At 37.9% G+C, this 25,031-nt stretch overlaps 1 protein-coding gene across 6 annotated transcripts in view; it reads left to right on the top strand.

The window, feature by feature from the left end:
- Nucleotides 1-18,892, top strand: part of triob (trio Rho guanine nucleotide exchange factor b) — a 147,573-nt gene extending 128,681 nt beyond the window's left edge. For 2 of the 6 annotated variants that reach the window (XM_079895938.1, XM_079895937.1), the window contains exons 38-58: nucleotides 1,734-1,829; nucleotides 1,903-2,051; nucleotides 2,887-2,953; nucleotides 3,272-3,375; nucleotides 3,481-3,550; nucleotides 4,913-5,002; nucleotides 5,110-5,202; nucleotides 5,359-5,409; nucleotides 5,566-5,643; nucleotides 6,440-6,631; nucleotides 6,745-6,925; nucleotides 7,315-7,961; nucleotides 9,267-9,514; nucleotides 11,749-11,887; nucleotides 11,987-12,014; nucleotides 12,130-12,292; nucleotides 13,710-13,831; nucleotides 13,917-13,989; nucleotides 14,080-14,280; nucleotides 14,405-14,543; nucleotides 16,575-18,892. In XM_079895938.1, coding sequence (XP_079752064.1) covers nucleotides 1,734-1,829; nucleotides 1,903-2,051; nucleotides 2,887-2,953; nucleotides 3,272-3,375; nucleotides 3,481-3,550; nucleotides 4,913-5,002; nucleotides 5,110-5,202; nucleotides 5,359-5,409; nucleotides 5,566-5,643; nucleotides 6,440-6,631; nucleotides 6,745-6,925; nucleotides 7,315-7,961; nucleotides 9,267-9,514; nucleotides 11,749-11,887; nucleotides 11,987-12,014; nucleotides 12,130-12,292; nucleotides 13,710-13,831; nucleotides 13,917-13,989; nucleotides 14,080-14,280; nucleotides 14,405-14,543; nucleotides 16,575-17,120 — 3,477 coding nt within the window. In that variant the 3' untranslated portion in view covers nucleotides 17,121-18,892. Of the gene's footprint in view, nucleotides 1-1,733; nucleotides 1,830-1,902; nucleotides 2,052-2,886; nucleotides 2,954-3,271; nucleotides 3,376-3,480; nucleotides 3,551-4,912; nucleotides 5,003-5,109; nucleotides 5,203-5,358; nucleotides 5,410-5,565; nucleotides 5,644-6,439; nucleotides 6,632-6,744; nucleotides 6,926-7,314; nucleotides 7,962-9,266; nucleotides 9,515-11,748; nucleotides 11,888-11,986; nucleotides 12,015-12,126; nucleotides 12,293-13,709; nucleotides 13,832-13,916; nucleotides 13,990-14,079; nucleotides 14,281-14,404; nucleotides 14,544-16,574 lie in introns of all 6 variants that reach the window. The other 4 variants (XM_079895936.1, XM_079895935.1, XR_013823808.1 and 1 more) reach the window with 3 other exon arrangements.
- The last annotated feature ends 6,139 nt before the right edge of the window (nucleotides 18,893-25,031 follow it).

The following is a 25,031-nucleotide window of genomic DNA, read 5'->3' as shown; positions in this document are numbered from 1 at the left end:
TGTGGTCAAATCCACAATATTATTGATTTGCCTGCACAGACACTATTGGTTGAGAACTGAACTGAGCTGGACGATGCAGACCTGCTTTATAGATGAAATTAACTCATTTAATAATTGATGATCTGACTGAAATTACTTCAGCTGAACAATAACTATTTTTTGCCGTACAACCGAAATTATATTTTCCTGTTATCACTGTAAGGCTTGTTTGAAACAATCTGTATTGAATTAACTGCAATATAAATAAAGTTGACTTGACTTGACTTGACTTGACTTGACTTGACTTGACTTGACCAAGGCTGTAGGTCAGTATTAACTAACAGCTGAATAGGCTACTGTTGTACATCTTACATAGTTAACGCAGTAAATTAATGCAGATTCATGTAATAGCAAAACAAATAGGGTAACACTTTATTTTGCAGTGTTTGTTACACATTACATGTAGTTACTATAGTAATTACTATAAATTGTGCTGAATAACATGAAGACTACCTAAACCACACCCTAATCTAACCTAACACTATAGTTAGTACATGTAGTTAATTATTATTACTCAGTACTTAGATGTATAATTACACTGTAACACAGACACCTTTAAATAAAGTGTAACCGATAGAGTTTAAAAACTATATTACTATTGGGATACAGTGAGATGCACTTGAGGTTGAGGGTTAATTTCCTATTTCGCATTGAAATTTGTCAGATTACGAAGTAGAATCATGTGTTGCAAATGCCATTTCATACTGACTTTAACCTATGGTAATGATAGCTTAGAAGAAGACCAGTGAGGTCTCTGTCAGGCATCTCTAACTGCTGTCTGTTTTCTCTTTGTTTCTTAATGTTCTCCAGCATTATGTTGATTTCTGTTCTGCCTCTGTTTTGTCTCAGTTTCCTTATCTCTCTATGTAGTCTTCTCTCCTCCAGCCGTCTCCTGTTCTTTCCTTCTATTCAGTCTTTTTTCTACTTTTATACCTCATCCTTGCATATTTTCCTTCTTTGTTTGAATACTCCACGCGTCCTCAGTTGTGCTTTGCCAGAACTTGAGGCACAGATTCAGTAGCATTCTGACTTCTGACTGTTATAGCCTGTGAAAGCCCTTCTGTCCGTGACCTTTATGTGCTTTTTAATGGAGTATTTGTGTGTACGATCACATGTGGTGGGCCATGTATGCACTTACTCTTTACCCAAAACAACCCAAATCTTCCAAACCAAAGTTCCTACTTCCGTCCCCCCCATATTAGCCCCTACCACTCTGAAATCAGCCCCCGATTGGCTGGCGAATCCAGAAACCACACTCATTACCATATTTGGAATGGAATGTTTCCGCCTTCAGTGTCAGAACACTACAATGGTGAGCATCGTTGCAGATTCACATAATAAATGCATATTGAAGTCTAGTCAATTATGTAACTATAACCCAAAAGTGAAGTCACTCCACTTAATAAACTAGTCCTCATGGGGGAAAAGACAGGTAGGGCATTTAACATGCAAATTAGACTACTTAGTTAACCACCAATAAATAATCAATTGATGAGTAAGCGGTATATCCCTTTTGAAACAAGGAAAACAACAAAAAAAAACAGTGGAAACAAGCCTAAGGTGGTAGTCTTGCTGTTTCCCAACCTGAACAAAATTGTTTGATAATTTCCTTTTTTTTTTGAATTCATAACATTTATGATAGTCCTACCTTTGTGAGATTCTAAATATTGTCACTTGTTTTCTTTTTTACATAGGCTACCTCCCGTCTGTCTGGACGTCCCAGCAGTTCAGAGACACCGAGTGCAGCTGAACTGGTCAGCGCTATTGAGGAACTCGTCAAGAGCAAAATGGTAGGAGATCACAGTCCATCTTTTCACATTGAATATTTTTGTATTGTCCACTAAATTCTTTTTTCTCTCTCAGAGTCTGGAGGACAGGCCCAGTTCTCTCCCTGTTGAGAAAAGAGATAGCAGTAGTCCTTCCTGCATCCCATCGGATAACTCCTTCCTGTCTTCCTCCTCTCCCATCGATGAGATGGACGAACGCAAGACTGGCTTCCTTAAGAGACGACAGTGCGTCCCTCTCTTATTTTCCTCAGATATTTCCTCTTTATAGTTATTGTTCTTGGTGTAAAATGGGCCTTAAAGGGATAGTTCACCCAAAAATGAAAATGCTGTCCTCATTTACTCACCCTCATGTTGTTCCAAACCTGTATGACTTTCTTTCTTCTGCTGAACACAAAAGAAGATATTTGAAGAAAGTCGGTAACCAAACGACTGATGGACCCCATTGACTTTCATAGTAGGAAAAAAAAATACTATGGAAGTCAATGGGGACCAGCAACTGTTTCATTGCCAACCTTCTTTAAAATATCTTCTTTTGTGTTCAGCAGAAGAAAGGAAATCATGAGGGTTAATCACTGGCACGTGAGTAAAAGTGAGAGAGATGTATGTATTTCATTCAGAGAAAGTATCTCGTACCTGCATATAGATGTACATTTTGAGGTAATCATTCCTCATAGTAACACAGCTTGTTATATTAAGGTAGGAGTTATACATACTATTAAAGCATGAGAATTAAACTGCGCAAGTCAATAAAAGCACGCTGCTTTAACAAACCACTAGTGCGACCACTGTGCATCACACACACACAAGTTCCTGACTGACAGCAAACAGCTTGTTCTGCTGAACATAGTCAATGCTATAAATGTCATGTGAAAGGGTGCATAGGCAGCATTGATTCCTGTAGAGTACTATAATTAGCATAAAAAAATACGTAGCACTCTCAAATATTGAGTACATTTTAATAAGATTTCATAATTAGAAATATTTTTACAGGTACTAAATGTGTTTCTTTTCACTGCACCTGCCATTTTGGTTTAAATTGAAATGTTCTTTTCTTTTCCAGTTATGTTCTGCTGGAACTGGTCGAGACAGAGAGGGACTACGTGAGAGACCTTGGTGCAGTCGTGGAGGTGGGATTATATTCAGTTCTTTTAACAAACACCGCACTGAGATCACTATGGTGACCACTTGTGATTAATTCAAGTAAAAACAATTGGCAGCTGCTTTCAGGGTTAAGTTCTGTTTGTTCAATAGTCTGTATCTATTGAGGGCTTACACAACTTGTTGTGAATTGATCACATGATCTGTTTGACACGGAGTGTCTCTCTGAAAGGAAATGAGATTGGTTTGGATTTGCTGCTAATTCAGAATGATGGCTCAGTGTGATCATGTGTTTTATCTGTCACTGTCTACATGGTAACTGTACTCATGTGTTCTGGCACCTGCAGGGCTACATAAGCAGGATGAAGGAGGAGGGTGTACCCGACGACATGAAGGGCAAAGATAAGATTGTCTTTGGAAACATTAACCAGATTTATGACTGGCATAAAGAGTATGTGAAAATGATGCACTTTGCTTCCACTCTTTCAAATAACATATTAAGACCCTACTTTAATTTTCTGGCATTAATGTTAATGTAAACCTCTGCTCTTTGTAGCTTATTTCTTAGTGAACTGGAGAAGTGCTTGGAGGACCCTGATAGGCTCGCACCCCTGTTTATCAGACAGGTATGATGTGATTTCACTCTTACTAAAGCCTTATTCGGACGGGACTAGTTTTCTAAACGATGTTTGAATTACAATTCTTATCACTCGCCGTCTGTGATTTCATGTACGATTCGGTCAGGATTAACATCACCATGTTTATTACAGAGGTGGGGGTGTTTTATTCTAGATGTGGCCGTTACAGAAAATCATGTGCTGTGCTTGCGTGCATCACGTATGACATATGTCTTTTAATGTATTTTTTGTTGATATATTTTACATTTATTATAAAAACCCTATTTAAGTAAACTGCACACGTTTATAGCAGTGGCTGTTTATAATAAATTTGCAAAAGTGAGGGAAATCTAGATAAGTATCTTAGTCTTACCTGACACAGATATTAAAATTGGCAGTCTTAGCAAGTTTCTGCGATTTGGCTCTATTTATTAATTTTGTAATGTTATTTTTTTCGTTGGAGACCATCCATATTGAAACTAATATTGTCAAACGGTAGCTCAGGTAGGTCAAAAAATGCAGGTGGAGAAGCATTAGGATAATGCAATATCAGCAATCACAGACATTCGCATTCGGACGGGATTAGATTTCTCAGAGGACCGTTGAGTTTACCGAAAAACAGTAGGTAATTTGCTGTGGAATTTTGAAAAAGATTGTGTGAGATAAACACAGACTTGGTAGATTCAGAGGGGATCAGAAGGCGCAAAGTACTGTGAAACACAAATTTCTCTACGTCTCCCTGGAAAACTAGTCCGAATAGGACTTAAGACAACTACAATTGCAAGGTGCATCTGTGTTAAATTCAAAGGTGAAGTGTGTATTTTCTGTTCTGTGAAGTGTGTATATCTACTATTGGTCAGCTAAACTGATAGTCCCGTCCCTAACTTACATAACTGGTTGAGCTTCAATGTTGCAGAGGCGAGTCATTTTGGGGGGTGTTTCCCAAAACCACCGTTAGCCAACTATATATGGTTGCAATTTCTATCGTTACCAACATACATGTATGTATGTATAATGTTTCAATCCATGTATTTCATGCCATATATCTAGTCAACAATCACAGTTTTTATACATATAAGACGATTTTTTTTTTATGTGTCAGAAAATGCGTCATTTATAAATGAACTGCTATCTTTTATTCTGAAAATAAACTAATCTGATTGTCATGTTCTGTGTTGGTTTTATTTCCTGTACTCTCAGTTTGTATGTTCTTCTTTCCTGTGTTACGTTCCTGTTTTCTTTGTTTTAGTTTCCATTGCTAGGTTGTTTCTATAGTTAAGGTTGTTTCTATAGTTACTAATAGCTTATTTAGTATGATGATTAATAATAATGATTCTGACTTCTGTCTCTGAAATTTTGTTTTGACCACAGGAACGAAGACTCCACATGTACATTGTGTACTGCCAAAACAAGCCCAAATCAGAGCACATTGTTTCAGAGTACATCGACACATATTTTGAGGTAAGACTCAAGTCACTGTCTGCATCCTGCCTGACATTTTAAACATGAGTCATGAAAAGTGAGACAGACTCATAACCACACTCATCTTTCCTTTGTATCTTCATCAGGATTTAAAGCAGAGGTTAGGCCACAGGCTACAGATCACAGATCTACTGATTAAACCAGTGCAGCGGATCATGAAATACCAGCTTCTGCTGAAGGTCAGGCAGGGAAATTGCAGAAGCAACGTAGCCATTCTTTCTAGTATTACTGACCCATACAGTCTCATCATGCTTATGTGAAGCATGGATGATCTTTGAGAAAAGATATTTTCCTTGTTTTATTCTGACATCCTTGTTCTGATTGCATAATTTTAGGATTTCCTTAAGTTCTCCAAAAAGGCTGGTTTGGACACAGTAGAATTAGAGGTAAGTGTATTTGTTAAGACATGGGTTAGTATTTAACTTTTAAAAAGCACCTAGCAACACCCTAGCAACGACCCACTACACCTTAGTAATACACTGGCAAACATGTTTTAAATGTTAAAAATGTAGTTGTTAACATTGCTGTATGCTCTCTCACAGAAAGCGGTAGAGGTGATGTGTGTTGTTCCTAAACGCTGCAATGACATGATGAATGTTGGACGCCTCCAAGGATTTGATGTAAGATGAATTTCCTTTTTTACAAAAAATTATGAGCATGTAGGTGGTTTTAATGGAAGTTAAAAGCACAGCCATTAATAGTTGTATGTACATAAATTAGCAGTAATTCCTTTAATTCTGATTCAGCTAAAAGGCAACAAATCAAACCCAGAATGGCAGTGAATTTTCATCATTCCCTGGAAAGAGTTTAGATGCCTGGCAAAATTCAAATTCCGAGCAACTAAAACACTGACCTTGCCTCCAAATAAAAAACATGGGAGCATCACACAATATTTTGAAATAGACTGCATAGAGAGTCATGTTGTGAATGTTTATGATACAATTTTTTTTTACCTAAGGCACGGTCACATTTCATAGAAATTTTGTGTAAATAGTTTTTATACTGTTGTTGGGATGTATGAAGCAGAGCTCACAACAATAGTAATTTTCAAACAAAGCAGCTTTCTGTTTGTTAACGTGGAAAATCCACATGACTAACTTGAACCTGTTGTGAAATCTGTATAGGGAAAAAAATGGTGCCCTCACTCAAAATTCCAGATCATGTTGATTCCTATTGAAATGACTGGATTTCACATGTGAAAATTTGCCACAAAAAAAACAAAAACAAAAACAATGGTAAATGTGACCACACCTTGAATGTAAATAAGCCTTTACCCTGGGATGGATTACTAAGAGTCTCATTTTCGTTTAATACTTTTTATTACAGTTTTTTACTTTTTAGTGGTATGTTTGCACATTTTAGGGAGTTTGAACTTTTCTGTGGACTGAACATTGTTTATTTTATGTTTGTGTTCAGGGTAAAATTGTAGCCCAGGGACGACTGATTCTCCAGGACACCTTTATGGTCTCAGACCAGGACGGTGGTCTCCTTTCTCGCATGAAGGAGAGGCGCGTCTTCCTCTTTGAGCAAATAGTTATCTTCAGTGAACCTCTGGATAAAAAGAAGGGCTTCTCTATGCCAGGTTATCTGTTTAAGAACAGCATAAAGGTGTGTAGACAGAACCACTGTGCTCAAGACACAGCATAGCAACTAAAGACATATCATTCATCTCATTCTTCTTCTGTTATCTGTCTCTATCTCTCTCTCTCTCGACTCTGCAGGTCAGTTGGTTGGGTCTAGAGGAGAGTCCTGACAATGACCCTTGTAAGTTTGTTTTGACCTCAAGGTCATCAACTGGCAGTACAGAACACTATGTCCTCCATTCCTCCAACCGGATGGTTTCCCAGGCCTGGATCCAGCAGATCAGCAGCATCCTGGAAAACCAGAGAAACTTCCTCAATGGTAATGCAATTTTAGAGTTTCCAACAAAGGAGGTTATTGGTTAATTATCTGTAAACCAAAAGGTTGTTGGTGTTAAGCCCCACAAACTATCTTAACCTCAAGTTGGTCCTGTGGGATTGTTCCTGTAATGTGTTTACTATATGTTGCTTTAGACCACGGGTATCCAATCCTGCTCCTGGTGTGCCATTGTCCTGCAGAGTTTAGCTCCAAGCTTCCCCAAAACACATTGATTAGCTGTTTCAGGTGTGTTTAAATAGGACTGGAGCTACACCCTGTAGAATAGTGGACATCTGGGAGCAGGATAGGACAGGATAGAACATTGTTGAGAACATTGTTGAGACGATTGAGTTATAGTATTTAACCTAACTTGTCTCTTGTTGTCCACTCAGCACTGACTTCACCCATTGAATACCAACGGAACCATGTAGGAGCAAGCGGTCTTGGAGGACCCAGCAGCAGTGGACTTCCAGGGGGTAGCAGCAGCTCTTCCATGGGTCCCGGCTGTGGCTCCCGATCCCGAGCTTCCCGAATCCCTCAACCTTCCTCTCGTCTCCCTCAGCCTGTGCAGCACCACCACGCCCCCACCCCAGATGACCGCACTTCAGGTACGTGCCCTCTTCCTGACCAGGACCTTAACAGTGAGGTCCCTAGGATGCGGGTCCTGGAGAGCCCCTTGAAGGAGCTACGCGAGGAAGCCCAATCAGGGACACCTATTCCAAGAACTCAAGTTGCGTCCCAGTCTCTCACCCTAACGAAGCCTCGTCTAAGAGTCCCGTCACCCATTCTCTCCCCCTTGAACCCTCAGAACTTTACACCTTTCACACCAGGCATCCAAGCCCAGAAGGGTTCCCCTTTTTGGGTCTCGATGCCAGCTTCTCCCACTGGCAGGCCTGGCTCTTACACAGAGCAGAGTGACACGTTAAGTCGCAACCAGTGTCAGACTCGCAGGCACTCAGCCCACAGTAAGGAGTTGGACCGCATCAGTACTTGCTCCTCCACCAGTGAGCAGTCCCTGCACTCCACTCACAGCAATGGGGTAAGAGCCAAACTCTAGCTCCTGGCTTCAGTGAGGCCTAGTCCTGCTTCACCTCCACCTCCAGCTTCATACTAACCCGCTGGGGTGTGTAATTGTGCCTGGTCCTAAAAGAGGATTCTCACAGGCTGTTGTGGATATTAACTGGCCTGGTTTGACTGTGCTGAGCAACTAACAATGTACACTGTTAAACAGGATAACTTCTCAAGAGTTTCTCAGAAACTCTGTGCATCCATTGACTATTTCTGCTGATTCTATCTGCTTTGAACTGGCAGGATTTTCTTACCTTAACAGCCCGTGAAGACCTAATATGCAAGCATTGGGAGCACGTAAACCAGCCAACTAACAATTACTAACACTTTTTTTTTTTTTTTATTAACCTGCTTACTGCTTTTTTGGCAGATTTAAAAAAAAAATGCTTTTTGAAAATATCCCCGAAAATATCCCCATAAAATCCCCTGCAGGCTTATTTCCTATTTAAACAAGAACATATCAAAGGGTTTATTCTTTTTTAAAAATAGCAAATAGGCTTTGGTTACATCACAGTCATGAACAGTAATTTATTACTTGCAAGTCAGAAGCAGGCAGTATTTGAGGTAATGATATTCTCATTCTATAAAAACATTTTATTGGACAAAAAATCTGGGTTCTCCCAAAGTGCAGTATGAGTCATTCATGTATTTTGTCTGTTTCCTGAAAGAGAAAGATTGTACTTTAAATGTGTTTATCTATTCAAACATATTTTGTCAACTTTTAGCAGTCCACTAGCAAATAGATGGTCATGAAGTTAAAAGACATGGACTGAAAGCCACAAAACTCCAATATTGATTTCATGTTGTCTTGAGGGGTTAGATTTCCTCTCCTAACCAACAGAACTTAAAGGGTAATCACACTGACGGTAATTTGCTGCAACAAAGAGGCCAGAAGTTATTCATTTTTAATGAGTAGGTGATTAGAAGCAACATGAGCAAAAAAGATAGTTGGCGATGCAACAAAGTTTAACATGTGCCAAGTTCCAACGACTATCGGTAGGAGCATAGACATTGTAACCAACAGTACAGCATCTGGGCAGCAATTTTAAGTGTGAACGACTCTAGTGTATCTCGAAAGAGGTTCTTGTAACTAAAAATTTTGCTTTATAAATAATATTTTCCTTGAACTGCTCTCACTTGCTTCATTCATGCTCTCTTAAATGTCCAGCTTACTAAATGTTTCAACACATTTCACATACAAACATATTGAATAAAATGTAAATCATGTCAATTGTGTGGTGTTATGCTGACGTTTTGCTTATGTTTCTGCTCTCAGAGTGAAAGCAGCAGCAGCAGCAGTGTGTCGACCATGTTGGTGACCCAGGACTATGTGGCTCTAAAGGAGGATGAGATCAGTGTATATCAAGGAGAGGTTGTGCAGATATTGGCCTCTAACCAGCAGAACATGTTTCTAGTTTTCCGTGCCTCGACAGATCAAGGCCCAGCAGCTGAGGGCTGGATCCCCGGTTACGTTTTGGGTCACACCTCCACCATCATTCCCGACTACCCCGACGGAACCCTCAAGTGAGGATTGGTTATTATTTGTTATTTATTACAGATGGACTAAGTAGTCAGATCTAGGATGAAGAAGCACCATATGGTTTGACTTTTTTTTTTTTATGCACAATGTCAGCAATGTAATGTTTGCTTACCAGGGGTAACCTTAGCCATGTGTAATACTATTGGCACACGGAGGCGTAATCACTGGCACGTAAGCAATAAAAGCTAAATAAAAAAAATTAATTAAATGGGTGCGATTATTATTTTGTTTATTCTAGAAATACTAAAGTAATTCACATCTGCCAAACAGTTACAGTATCTTTGTGGTTAGGTTTAGGGTACCTTCAGCTTCACAGCGTTTTGTCGTATTGTTACTGAACTGCTTGAGTGTAGTGCAATTTGTATAATAACAATAATAATAATATTCAGTCATTAAGGGTATAAGGGTATTCAGGGATTAAGGAATTCATTAATGGATATTTATGGAAGCTTGTTTCAGCCACAGAATATAATTTTAAAAGATAATTCACGCAATTCTGACTTTATGACTCTTGCTACTTTATATCACGCAAGTCAGAATTGCAACTTGTGAGATCTAAACTCGCAAACTTCTAAACTTCTATAGATATTTGCTTTATATTAAGTGTAAAAAATGTTTTTCTTTCGAGAAGTTAGTAAATGCTTCAGAAATATCTTGTCATTTACTTCCATACAAATAAATGGCCTTTCTTACTATTATATTATATTATATTATATTATATTATATTATATTATATTATATTATATTATATTATATTATATTATATTATATTATATTATATTATATTATATTATTTGCTTTATACATTTACAGCAAAACCCAAGCAGTTTTAGCTTAAAATTAAAAAGACAAGTCAAAATAACAGTAGATAAATATGAATTTTATTAATTAATGAACCATGCTGAAAATCAGCCTGTTACTTACATACTTACATACTGTTACTTGAGGTAATTTTTAAATACAAGTCCAAATATTTTAATGCAATCAACTAGTTAGATTACATTTGATTGGAAAACAAAGTGCAAATGTGATGTTCAGAACATGGTACAGTAATTATGATAGCGGGAAGCGATGCCCCCTGGGGGCGTTTTAGCCCACAGACTAGGTTTGAAAAAAAAAATTATGTAATTCTGAAAATATAATTATATTTTCCTTAAATAACATGTACTCCCTAACTACAGGCCTTACTATTCTCATGTCATATAACTGTGATGTTCTGCAAAACAACAAGCTTTAAAACACTTTATTTTTATTACTGCTGAAAATTAGATCACTCACCGTGAAATCCGTTTTCTCTCAATACATCATTACCTCATATACATCATTCTTGTCAATATAGTCCATAGCGACAACAAAAATGTATCTTGACTCCATCTAGGGGTTATTATATTATATTATATTATATTATATTATATTATATTATATTATATTATATTATATTATATTATATTATAGTACACGTTATATTAATGTGAAGTTGTTACAGTTTAATTACACAAATGTATTAAAACGTATTAATTAAGTACATGTACTTACTTTAGGGTTAAGGTTAGGGTTAGTTGCTTGTAATTATGCATAATTTACTGTTATTACTATAGTAAGTACATGTAACGTGTAACTACGTCACCGTAATATAAAGTATTATATTATATTATATTATATTATATTATATTGTATTATTATAGCAGTTACATTTTAAAATAACGGGTCTTGTTGCAACAAAACCTCAAAACCCATCAACCTTCTATAATACATTTCAAAATTTAAGAGGATACTCAACATAAATGTTGAATGGGACTTGATTTTATACATAAGGAATTGATTGAAAAAATGTAAAAACATCTACAGTAGGTTATGTAACCACGCATCCCTCAGAAGTGAAACTCTACACTGCATCGTCAGTTCCACTTCGAAATGGAAATAAAAGAGGATCAAGTTATTTTTACTGATTTTTAAATGATGATGCTTTTGAGTAATGTGCACTGATGAATTGTCTCAATAAAACAAAGAATGTGTATTAAGCATGGGAACAGGTTCATTTTGAGTTCACGTTGACCTTTAATTTACTACAAATTATGTAAGTGCGAAAACATCCGCTTATGACTCACTTAGAAGAGACACAGTTTTAAAAGGATATTGACGTCTTGTTTGTTGTCTAATATTTATAGTCTAACTTTGAATTAGTTGTCACAAGAACAGTGCTATTTTTGTCATACAGGAAGTCTTCATCATGGCACACAGCTCTCCGCATCAGACGAAAGTCCGACAAGAGAGACAAAGAGGGCAGAAAAGAGAACAAACCAGAGAATGGCTTTCGCAAGTCTAGAGATGGACCCGCCAATAAGGTTTCTGTAAAGGTACTGCTTTAACAGTCTGATGATTCATTGTGTAATTCATTTCTTGGTTTTGACAAATTTTACATATGAAACCTTACATTGTTGCTTTTTTTTTTTCAGCTTTTGAATCCCAACTACATTTATGATGGTGAGTAAGAATATTGCTCTTTCGTTCTTGGAAATCTCTCTGAATATATTGAATCCATTCATGTGTCATAATGAAACAGCCATATGACTGTGTGTTTCTGAATTGCTGGCAGCAGTTCCCCCAGAGTTCACGGTCCCCCTGTGTGAGGTGGTGTGTGACAGGGGTGACAGTGTTACTCTCCGCTGTAAGATCTGTGGGCAGCCCAAAGCCTCGGTCTGCTGGAGAGGGCCTGACCAGAGCACTCTCAGCAGTGGTGGAAGATACACACTCACACACAGGTAAAACCAGTGCACAGTGTCATGCTGTTATACAGACTGCAGGTGGCGCTTTTGCTTTGTTTTCTGATGGAATGTATTGTGAGAGAGGAACAGTCATTTCGCTACTTTCATTTGAACTGTTTACTGAAAGAAACTTGGTACGTGCTAAATATTTCCATGCAGTGGTCTTCGTGTTGTTCATTGACTGCATTTGGTAATTTGGGCAAAAACAAGTTCATTTACTTTTTTTTTTTTCTTTTTTTTTTAAATCTTTTATTTAATTTTTTACAATTTGTCATTGATGTCGGTTAGACAAAATGGTAACACTTTACAATAAGGTTCATTAGTTAATGTGTTTGATTTTAATAATGTATTAGTAAATGTTGAAATTAACATCAACTAAGATTAATAAATGCTGTAGAAGTATTGTTCATTTTAATTAAAGGTAGTTAACTAATGTTAACTAATGAACCTTATTGTAAAGTGTTAATCTCTCATCTTGGAACGTAGATTATTTCCTTTGTGAGCAAAATTCCTGATTACAATTTTTACATTTTATAATTAAAATGTTGTCGAAATGTAAGTGCACTAAATATCAAATCTTTAAGGAATAGTTCACCAAAAAATGAAAATTATCCCCTAATTTACTCACCCTCAAGCCTTCCTAGGTTTATATGACTTTCTTCTTTCAACCAAACACAATTTTTGAGATGTTCAGAGTTTTTGAAGCTCCAAAAAGCACATCCATTCATCATAAAAGTAATTCATACAACTCCAATGCCTACTCTATTCACTCCCATTGTAAAGCTTAAGAGCCAGGATATTATTTAATATAACTCTGATTGTGTTTGGCTGAAAGAAGAAAGCCATCTACACCTAGGATGGCTTGAGGGTGAGTAAATTATGGGATAATTTGAATTTTTAGGGGAACTATTCCTTTAATTAATAATTATATTGGTTATCAAAAAAAGCAAAGCGTAAAAAAACAAAGTTGTAATGTAAAAACATAAGAAGTGAAAATGTACAATAATCAACAATCGCTTCCAAAATAAAAAGGTTGTGTTTACACAATATATGTGTGTGTACTGTGTATAATTATTTTGTATATATAAATACACACATATGCATGTATGTAATTATTAAAAATGTATTATTTATATATAAAATATTTATATATAATATAAATTATGTATAAATATATTTATACAGTTGTATATACATGCACATATTTATTAAATATATACATACATATGTGTGTTTACAAGATAATTATACACAGCACACACACAATATTATGTAAACACAAACTTTTATTATGGATGCGATTAATCGTTGCCCAGCACTAATCTAGTAATCCAGAGAAGCATGTTTTGAATATACAGAACAACGCTGGTTTTGCAGTTCATTTTTGTGTCCTAATTATTCACTTTTTGTTCAGTGAGACAGGGGAAGTGACCCTCCGTATCTCACCTGCCGCTCTGGACGACAGTGGCACCTACACCTGCATCGCCTCAAATGACGTGGGCTCAGTGACATCATCAGCCTACCTCAGAGTCATCGGTCAGTTGATTTCCGTCCCCAGTGTTCAAAAACAAAACGTTTAACTGTACCAGCAGAGTCACTGACGGTGTTGGTTTTTTCGTAGGCACTTCCTGTGACGGTATCCTCTGGAAGGATAACTTTGAGTCCCTCTACACTGAAGTCATGGAACTGGGGAGGTATATCCTCACATACTGGATTAGCTAAATGAAGATATAAAATAAAACATACTTATTTATCTTTAACATTTGTTTCCCGTCCGTCTGTAGAGGCAGGTTTGCCGTCACTAAGTGGTGTGAGCAGAGAGGAAGCAGGCTATCAGTGGCCGCTAAGCTAGTAAACAAGAAGCTAATGCGTCGAGAGCAGGTGGTTCAAGAGCTGGGCGTCCTCCAGTGTCTTCAGCATCCACATCTGGTGGGTCTGCTGGACACCTTTGAGACCCCAGCCAGTTATGTTCTCATCCTGGAGATGTATGTGGACTTCTTTTCTTTATCTGTAACAATCTAATCTTCTCATACGTTAATGATAAAACCATCGGTTGATTTAGGAAAGTGTGTGTTTGTTGAAACACATTTTCTCTTTTTTGCTTGTCAGCGCTGATCAAGGTCGTCTCCTGGACTATATTGTTAGCTGGGGGAACTTGACTGAAGAAAAGGTGTCTCTTTACCTACGGGATGTTCTAGAAGCTTTACACTACCTTCACGCATGCAGGATTGCTCATCTTGACTTGAAGGTGGGCCTTCCCATTGAATTATTCTTTATAAATGTGTCGATCATTTGGGGAAGCAAGCTGCAAGATGGCTTAAAATGATTTAAATGAAGACGCAACAACCTATAAAATCAGATAAAACTGTTAAAGATCAAGATGTATTTCTTGTTTTAATCTGTTCCCTCAAAAACTTCAAAAACAGTCATTTTTATTTAAAACAAACGGAATATTAAAGACATTTTAAAAGTGTGATTTTCTAGACCTAAAAAAGTCATGGAAATGTTGGTAACAATGTTTCATTAGTTAACATTAGTTAATGTTAACTAATGTTAACTAGTTCATATTAATTAACATTAGTTAATACTAATATTAATATTAATTTCAACATTTATTAAAGGTTGTATTTGTTAACATTAGTTAATACACTGTGAACTAATATGAACAAACAATGAACAGCTGTATTTTTATTAACTAACATTAAAAAAATATTGTAACTAAATGTATTGCTCATTGTTAGTTCATGGTAGTTAATACATTAACTAATGTTAACTAATGAACCTTATTGTGGTATAAGTGTTACCGAAATTTCTAGAATGAATATCATTTTTGTAGTTATGTTTTGTTAAGCTGTAATATATTTTATCAGGTGTATGTGTGTGTGTGTGTGTGTGGGGGGGGGGGGGTACACATCATACTGATTCTGTACACATCATGTAGATTCATTAGTCATAAGAAGTGTGAACCCTGAAGAACATTCAGTGCTTAAATTATAATTATTTTTCACTGTCTTATTTTCACTATCTTAATAACAAGGGATAACAATAAAAAGCTTCATACATTGTCTTAAATAATAAAGACTATTTAAAACAGGGAGGAATTTAAGCAGTAGTGAAAGCATAGAAGAAGAAGTTTGATGAGTCAACAGGATGCCGTAAAGTGCTTACAGAACAAACGCATTTAGCATGTAAATGTCAAATTAAATAGAAAGTTTGTCACTTAAACACAAAACATTTAATAAGCATATTTCAAATGCAAATAACTTCTTCCTGGTTACAGCTATTAGTCTAAACACAAACAAATGCATTAAGAGTAAAAAAAAAAAAAAAAAAAGAGTAGCATAAATAAATTCTTCCATGCTGTGAATATTAATTTAAGCATTAGACACGGTTTTAAGAAACTAGGGTGTGTAATGGTATATGGAAAATTTAGTTAATAATTCAATAACAGATGACAGACAAAGATAATCCCAGTAAAAGAGATTAATCTGAAAGGTAAATTTATTCTACAGTATGACTATACAGGAATATGAATATATACATAATTAATTGCCCATATTTGAATTGATGATATGTCATAATTCAAGAATCATAAAATTCTTGATAAAATTCTAAAATGTCTGAAATAATTCATTCAATTATTGAATAATGCGTGTCTTCTGATCTCCCCCTTTTTTTTTTCTCTACATATGTTAAAATGTACAACCATGTTCTGAAATGTTTGGAATTTTGTAATATGTAGAAAACCCTATAAATAAAGTGTGTGTGGGGGTGGGGGGATGATTGAAGTGTTTTAGACCCTATGAATTACAAAATAATTACATTTTAAAATAATAACACAAGCAACACCATGTTTGGCTTTCTGTGCCAATTTTTGTGGGAATCTTACCCCAAGGTCAACAAATCCCTCATTAACAAATAGACCAAAAAAAATCATAGATCACTGTATTCAAGAGACAAAGCTATTTTGACCGACTAAATCTCACAAATGTTGATATTCAGATGAAATGACAAAATTAAGAGCATAGGCATTCATTTAGTGTTGAGATATGTGTGCCATCTATGGTTAAGGAAGAAAAAAGGAGAGGGGTCATCTTCCCCTATACTGTATATCTACTGAATAATTCAATTTTGTCACATATTTTACTACTTTGCTCTGTCGAATTTTTGACCTCTCGATTGCATCATTCTAAAGTCTAATCTATATGCTGTATTCTAATGTTTTGACCCTGTCAGGCATCCATTTCTCCTCATTATCCCATACTTGTGTGTCTTCCAGCCAGAGAACGTATTACTGGAGCAAACGTCAACCCAGCCTCTAGTCAAACTGACGGACTTCGGTGACGCGGCACATCTCTCCAACATCCCTCACATCCACCCTCTGCTGGGCAGCCCAGAGTTCTCGTCCCCCGAGCTGGTGTTGGGTGAGCCAGCGGCTCTGACCTCTGACCTCTGGAGTCTGGGAGTGCTGGCGTACGTCATGCTCAGCGGGGCGTCCCCGTTCCTGGACGAGAGCGTTGAGGAGACCTGCCTCAACATCTGCCGCCTCGACTTCAGCTTCCCGGAGGAATACTTCCGCGGCGTGAGCCAGGCGGCGCGGGACTTCCTATGCGTTTTACTCCAAGGAGAGCCTTGCAGACGTCCCACTGCGCAGGTCTGTCTACGCGACGAGCCCTGGCTGAAGCCCAACGTGGCCTCCGCCGCAACTCGCCTCGACACTTCCAGACTAATCTCTTTCATAGAGCGGAGGAAACATCAGAACGACCTGCGACCCGTCGCCAGTTTCCGAGCATTCCTGCGTAGCCGCCTCCTCAGCCCGACCTGAGAGAAACGTAGAGGGGGAATACAATAGTAATGTTCTCCTGCAGATCTGAGTGGGATATGGAGGAAGGCTGTTGAAAATATAGAGCATAAATGGGAAATATGCTGAAATCTCATCCTCGTTTTAGAGTCATTCTGAAATGGTTCTGGGTCTCTGTTACTGTAACTGCTGCTGACAAATCTCTGAAGTCCCCTTTCCCACAGTTCACAAATTCATTTCAGCTACATGTTCGTTCTCTCTTTGTTTGAACAACACTCACAAGATTTTTTTAAAGGTTGTTCCCTGAGCCAGAAAGGTTTAGCCTTGTGTTCGGACAGTATTTCCGTCTGGTTGCTTCAGAGGAGTACTGTAATTTGAATAGCTACATTCAGGAAAGATTGCATTTTGTATAAACCATGTAAAGAAGCACAGTAAAGATGATATCTTTATCCTGAACGTTTTGGAGGGGAAAAAAAGGGAAATAAAATCAGTTAAATTACGGTGTTCATCTCAAGTTTCATGTTTGATAAGCATACAGTCATTTTGGAAAGCAATCATAACAAATGAAACGCCTTTTAACAGCTGCAACTCTTTCAGACAAGGGGAGTAAAAGATAAGCTTTTCGTTTGGATTCGCATCTGTCTATCAGCCTTATGTTGTAAATAAACTGGACCTGCCTTCATTCATGTTTATTTGCTGTGTTCTCATTGGCTCATCATGACCTTCAACTGACCAGTTAGAATACAAGCTGGAAACCCACAGAAGGCAGGAAGTGCCAGTAAGCAGAGCAAATGTGCACTCTTTGTAATTTGTTGAAATGTGCAATGTTTGGGCTTTTACATTTTGCAGCTATTTATAATGATTCGTGTTAAATCGACATGTATCGGCCACTGCGAGTTGAGATATGTTTCTGTGGCTCTTTTGCTGAGTTCTCTGTGTTCAGTATTATGTTGTAAACTTAAGCCTCATTGGTGAAAATCATTTGTGTCTGTCACACTTTTGTTATGAATGTCATTATTTTTCATCGTTATACCAAAGTTAATCCTCATGTACCTAAATGCTTCTTCTCCCTGTTTGGTGGTTATGATTTGTAACAATAAGTTATGAATGCAATTCTGACTCCTAGAGCAGGAGTTTACATGTATTGATTGTTGATTTATTTATTGTGTCTTGTTCGGTTTTTGTTAATCGAATTTAAGTTAGTAGTGCTTCATATGTTTATTTCCATATCTGCTCATTGCAGCAGTTGTCTGTTAATATAAGGTTGCATGACTAAACGATAATAATAATTATTATTTGTTTTCATTTCACCTTGTTTTAAATACGATGAGATGAGTTGTTCCCGTGTACTATATCTGTTGTACAGGGAGAAAGTACCAAGTTAATTGCCTCCAAATTGTGGGTTAAAGTTTTGAGGCGAACTGCAGTGGAATTAATAATTACTCCAAATAGCAACTGCTAACTCTTGTCACTAAAACCTATTTGCAGTTATTTTATTGCTGAATATAAAAGGAGGTTTAAAAAATAAATAAATGCTGGGACAGTAATGTTAGTATGACTTTTCATGTTTTATTTAAGTTAGTTTCTCATAATGTATAGATGTACAGACACCATAAAAACCTGGACGTAGCGACACCCTGTTTTTTACATAACGTCAGTTTGAATGTTTTTGACTCGATGTTAATTTTGCATGTACATTTCTTTGTACAGAAACCATACATGTTTGCACATTCTGTGCTGTACATAAGTTACTTTACCCTCAGTTATTTTTGAGATTAAACATCTGAAACATTTTATTCGTACGACTCGTCTCAAATGTCTTCGTTTATAAGCCAGTAGGCTACTCGTGTGTGTGTGTGTGTGTGTGTGTGTGGTTTAGGTTGCCGTACAGTAAGAAGTCGCGTATACATCTAAACTGTTCGAAGGATTCATATTTTTACATATTTCCTGTCTAACTCTCGTGAGACCTCACCCAGGCCATGTGAAAACCATCCGGAGTGGCTGAGGAAACATGCAGGTGTGAAAGCTGCATCTGCAGACTGTGATCTTGGTTAGATCCCACAGATAAAAGACTAATTAAATCTCCCCTGAACTTATCGTGGAGATCTCAGCGCGTGCAGGCAACTTTAAACACGTCATCAATGTATTATTATTTTTTATTATTATTATTATTTTTTCTTTTTTTTGCAGAACGAAAACAATCTCAAAAATCCATGCACGCACATTGATTTTATTACATTTAACCAGGCACCTATAAAATATATTTGCACTGTCGCTTTTTGTGTGCGTATGCTGTTTTTTGATAGGCTATGGATAATTAAGAAATTGCATGGAATGCTTGTAGGTAGCCTACTTTTAAAACTCATTTGTTCACAGGAACATTTGTTCAAAATGTTAATAAAATTATATCAAGTTAGGATATTAATGTGTGTGTCTCTTTGTAAGCATGCAGGCATATGCCTGTATTTAAAACAAAGAAAAATGATGCCTTCTCCAAAAGCGTTCGTGACTTTTTTCACGGCAGTTTTTTTACACTTGCCCGCTTCTGTGGTTGTTTGTCTGATTGTGTGACTATAACTGCTTTGTTTTTTTAAGAGGTGTGAGCAGAAGCTTGATGTCAAGTATAAACCGTGGCTAATGTTGCTCTGCAGAAACCCACACATTACGGTCTGTTCCTCTTATGAAACGCAAAGTGCCTCAGACTGTTTTCAAGTTTTCAAACTCTTGACTTTGATGTAAAAATAGTTCCATTTGGTGCCCCAGCCCATTTAAGGTGTAAGATAGCCAGTCGAATAAAATGGAATGATCTTTATTCACTTTTTATATTGAAAATACAACTTCAAATCCAAACTTAAATAGGCCTAGGCTTTGAAGAAGAAAAACCCCTCTCACGCAGCTTTCTAAGAAATCATGAACATAGTTTCCGTGACTCATTTTTGTCTTTTCATTATTGTCATTTATGAAATAAGATGTCTGTTGACGCTGAAGGGTTTTTTAGATGCGTGTCAGTTAAAAGAAGAGCTTCGAGTTTATAGCCTACCACCAGGAGGAGACCTTTGACTACCAAGATGTCTGAGCTGTCTCTAATCTGTTTAACCCAGTCTGACATCGTGCCAAAGTATATAACACGTATGATAAATCTATATTTGTGGTTTGTACCTGTGGTCGTGATTTGATCAGATATCTTACTGAATCACTGATATATTAGCTTAGGTAATGTACAAAGTTCTCGGTTCCTCTCTGTAACTGCAGCTGATGCGACATGGAAACATTAAGGGCAAGGGGTTCATTTTGTAGCGTGTAGAATTCTTCAAATAACTCTTTTCAGTAAGTGTTTGAAAGGTAAGTGTTTTTTGTTTGTTTGTTTTTTGTTTGTTTGTTTGTTTGTTTGTTTGTTTGTTTGTTTGAAATCTTAATGCATTTTATTTTTGCGCAAAATAAAATTTTTACTTTAAAAAACGACTTTTTTAAAAGTTTTTATTTAACAAAAATTTAAATAATCCTTTGTTTGACTTACATTGGACTTCTAAACTAAAACATCAAGCAAACAGCTGGCTGAACATGCAAAATAAATGCATGTTTTTTCAATATTTTGACTTTTTTAAATTTTATCAAGTGAAAATAATTCAGACTTGTCTGTGTCATTTAAATAAAATGACAAATCACTCAAGCAAACTTCCTGATTTGTACTGAAATAATCAAAAATCTCATTCCTCAAGAGAGTGTATTTGCAAAACCATGTGCATATAAAATAATTGCATAGTAATTATAGCAAATATAAAATTGTTTCCAGGTGTTATTAGTACACTTCAAATATGGTTCACTAATGTAATATTTATTTAGTATTTTGGTAATATTTTATTTTATTATTTAAATTATATAAATACAATGTTATTTTAAATGAATAAATTTAACAATATCAGAACTGTTTATAACTGTCAAATTAACTATAGAAAGCAAACAAATTGTATGTCTAAACAAACATAAATACGTAAAAATGTCAATGCCAAAAACTGACTGAAATCTTTTAAAACATTATAGTGTAGAAACACTTTTTATTGCATCCAATATATAGATAGTCTTCTGAACAAACAGGAACATAGATCAACTGATGATTGTTCATTGTGTTCATTGTCAACTAAAATATATAGCCTATGCATATTTATTTCACTGGCTCAAAACTGTATATATTCAGTGTGGGAAGCAGGTTTGCTAACATACTATGTGTGTATTGTGGAATTGCCAATGAAATTAAAAAGTATTTTAACTTAAGTTAAAACTTTTTTTTTTTTAACTTAACTTAACTTCATCAACTTCCAACCTGCTTTAGAAGACCTACAGGAGGCGACACCTGCATAATCACGAACACACTACAGAGCTTTGTGACTGAAAATTGACTGACTTGCAGTTCAACAGCAGAAAAAAATCCCTTTGTGGCACAAAGAGTTTAGTTGGGAGTATTCAGAAAGCAAAACATGATACATATATATATGCCTGGACTTGGATTTTTTCCTACATTTTTTTCATGATACATATATATTTGTACACATACATTTTTGAAACAGATAACCCTGGTTCTGAGTGTTGATTGTCAATGCTGTATTGCTCAAATCCAAAATATAGTTACAGCTTTGACCTGTTGATCATATCAATGTGCAGCTCCCATAACGGATCTTGATTTTCATTGCATATCAACATTCTGTTGTGTTAAGAAATGTATATTCGACTTCTAACAGATGTACAGAATGTTTTTCCGCTATTTCTGAAAGCAGATTATGCAGTGTCTTTATGTTTTTATGTGAAAATCATATAATTATGTATGATCTATTATTTTGAACTATTTTAGTTCCCAAGACAAAAAAAATGACAAAAAAGCTTGCAATTTTGCATCTAAAAATTATGTTTTTAGGTGTGTGTTTCTAGGTGTTTCAACAAAAAAGACTTCTGCATCCTCGGTTCATGCACCCTCTGTAAGCTTCATCAGTCCTTGATTCTTGCTACTTTTAAAATATTACGGCTGTCAAGAGGTTATTTTTAGACCAGGAAAAAGTTAAACGGATATATTTGTATAGATTGTGGGAATGAATAGCTGGCTACCTAATCAGGTAAGGACCTGGGGGGAAAGCCTGGCGGCTCGGTGGGTACCACTGTTGCCTCACAGCAAGAAGGTCTTTGGTTCGAGTCCTTTCTGTGTGTGTTTCCTCTGGATGCTCTGTTTCCCCCCCCCACAGACAGGTTAGGTGGATTGGATATGATCAAATTGGCTGTGATTGTGTCCGAGCACTGTCAGGAAGAGCATCCGGTGTAAAACCTGTGCCAACTGTGTACTGGAACCTGCAGATGAGCGGAACTAATGCCATAGGATGAGAGAGAGGCTGTGTTAGAAATCGCCCACTATACCCTCATTAACTATTCCCTACATTACTCCACTATATAGTCCACTTAAAAGGAGTTGATGAAAACGAGTGAGTGTATTATTTGGACACTGAGTGCACCGGAATGGTCTTCAAGTAATCTGGGTCTCCAATGGTTTCGCCCAGCTCCAAGTCACCTGGGTCTTCAATGGTCCCGCCCAGCTCCAAGTCTCCTGGGTTTCCAAAGGTCTCGCACAGCTCCAAGTCTCCTGGGTCTCCAATGGTCTCGCCCAGCTCCAAGTCTCCTGGGTCTCCAATGGTCCCGCCCAGCTCCAAGTCTCCTGGGTTTCCAAAGGTCTCGCACAGCTCCAAGTCTCCTGGGCCTCCAATGGTCTCGCCAAGCTCCAAGTCTCCTGGGTCTCCAAAGGTCCCGCCCAGCTCCAAGTCTCCTGGGTCTCCAATGGTCTCGCCAAGCTCCAAGTCTCCTGGGTCTCCAAAGGTCCCGCCCAGCTCCAAGTCTCCTGGGTCTCCAATGGTCTCGCCCAGCTCCAAGTCTCCTGGGTCTCCAATGGTCCCGCCCAGCTCCAAGTCTCCTGGGTTTCCAAAGGTCTCGCACAGCTCCAAGTCTCCTGGGCCTCCAATGGTCTCGCCAAGCTCCAAGTCTCCTGGGTCTCCAAAGGTCCCGCCCAGCTCCAAGTCTCCTGGGTCTCCAATGGTCTCGCCAAGCTCCAAGTCTCCTGGGTCTCCAAAGGTCCCGCCCAGCTCCAAGTCTCCTGGGTCTCCAATGGTCCCGCCCAGCTCCAAGTCTCCTGGGTTTCCAAAGGTCTCGCACAGCTCCAAGTCTCCTGGGTCTCCAATGGTCTCGCCCAGCTCCAAGTCTCCTGGGTCTCCAATGGTCCCGCCCAGCTCCAAGTCTCCTGGGTTTCCAAAGGTCTCGCACAGCTCCAAGTCTCCTGGGTCTCCAATGGTCTCGCCAAGCTCCAAGTCTCCTGGGTCTCCAAAGGTCCCGCCCAGCTCCAAGTCTCCTGGGTCTCCAATGGTCCCGCCCAGCTCCAAGTCTCCTGGGTTTCCAAAGGTCTCGCACAGCTCCAAGTCTCCTGGGTCTCCAATGGTCTCACCCAGCTCCAAGTCTCCTGGGTCTCCAATGGTCCCGCCCAGCTCCAAGTCTCCGGGGTTTCCAAAGGTCTCGCACAGCTCCAAGTCTCCTGGGTCTCCAATGGTCTCGCACAGCTCCAAGTCTCCTGGGTCTCCAATGGTCTCACCAGCTCCAAGTCTCCTGGGTCTCCAATGGTCTCGCCCAGCTCCAAGTCTCCTGGGTCTCCAATGGTCTCGCCCGGCTCCAAGTCTCCTGGGTCTCCACTAGTCCCGCCGCTGATGGTCCAAGCCAGCCTCCCTTTCCCGCATCCTCTACCTAAGTCAACCAGTTCCTCTGCCACTTCTCTGCTGGCTCCATTCAGCCCCTCAGCTCCTGTTCTGTTTGCCTCACTATGCTGCACAGATTCGATTCAGGTCTTCCAGTCCCCAGCTCCGTCTTGGCAAGTGGATCCCCTGACTCTGCTACGGGCCGCCTAGCCCATCACTCAAGTCAAGTCATGTCAAGTCATCTTCATTTATATAGCGCTTTTAACAATGTAGATTGTCTCAAAGCAGCTTTACAGAGATAAATGTATAATTTAACGTAAGATTGTTTTGGCTTTATAGCGGTTCTTTAATAAAGTTATTTTACAGCTAAAGTTGGTTTTGATTGATTCGCTTCCGTCGCAACGATCATTTGTTATGAAATTAGGGCCGCCACTCCACCTTTAGTCAGTCGTAACTCATCCCTCACACCTCACCTCCTCTGTTGAACTATTTTTGTTGTTGTTGTTGTTACAGCGCGAGAAAGCGCCTTCCCAGGGGGTTGTTCAATATGTTTGTATTTTTGTCTTTGTTTTCTCTGTCCACCTACCCACCTGTTTCCCTTGTTAGTTTCCTTGGTTACTGATTATGTTACGCTCCTGTTTCAGTTTCTATTGATTAGCCTTCAGTTCTCCCAGTTCTTTGTTCAGTGTTGTTTGTCATGAAGTTACATTGTTGTGTTATTTTGCTTATTCCTGTAATCTCCTGAGTATTTCTGAGTTGTATTTAAAATTAAAAACTGTTTGGTTTTGTTTCTTGGATTCTCCTGCATCGTGCAATTGTTACTGCAACCCGATTGTAACAGTACTGACCTTGTTGCTGTTCTCAACATTATCATAATTCTCAAAATGATCACTCTGCAATGTGAGCCACATATATAGCCTACATCTTTATTAAAGGTGTTTATTCTTACAGAATACAGTCCATCAAGTTACAGTATTCGTAAACAAAAAAGCCAGTAAGAGTAAAATAAATGTATGCATGTATCAAATATACATAAAGTTGCTAGAAAACATCAAAAAGGCATACCATGGTCAAAACCTCTCCTTTTGGGGAAGGGGAGCAAAATTGAAACAGTCTGTCGGTAGATGTACTGGAAGGAAAACATTTTTAAGGAAATCCCTATTAGAATTTTTTTATTTATTTTTTTTTCCTGTATTCCTTACTCCAATTAATGTTCTGT

The sequence above is a fragment of the Squalius cephalus genome (assembly GCF_949319135.1).
Source record: "Squalius cephalus genome assembly, chromosome: 15".
NCBI lineage: Eukaryota > Metazoa > Chordata > Actinopteri > Cypriniformes > Leuciscidae > Squalius > Squalius cephalus.
The sequence above is the reverse complement of the archived record's forward strand: the minus strand, read 5'-3'. Positions and strand labels throughout refer to the sequence as shown.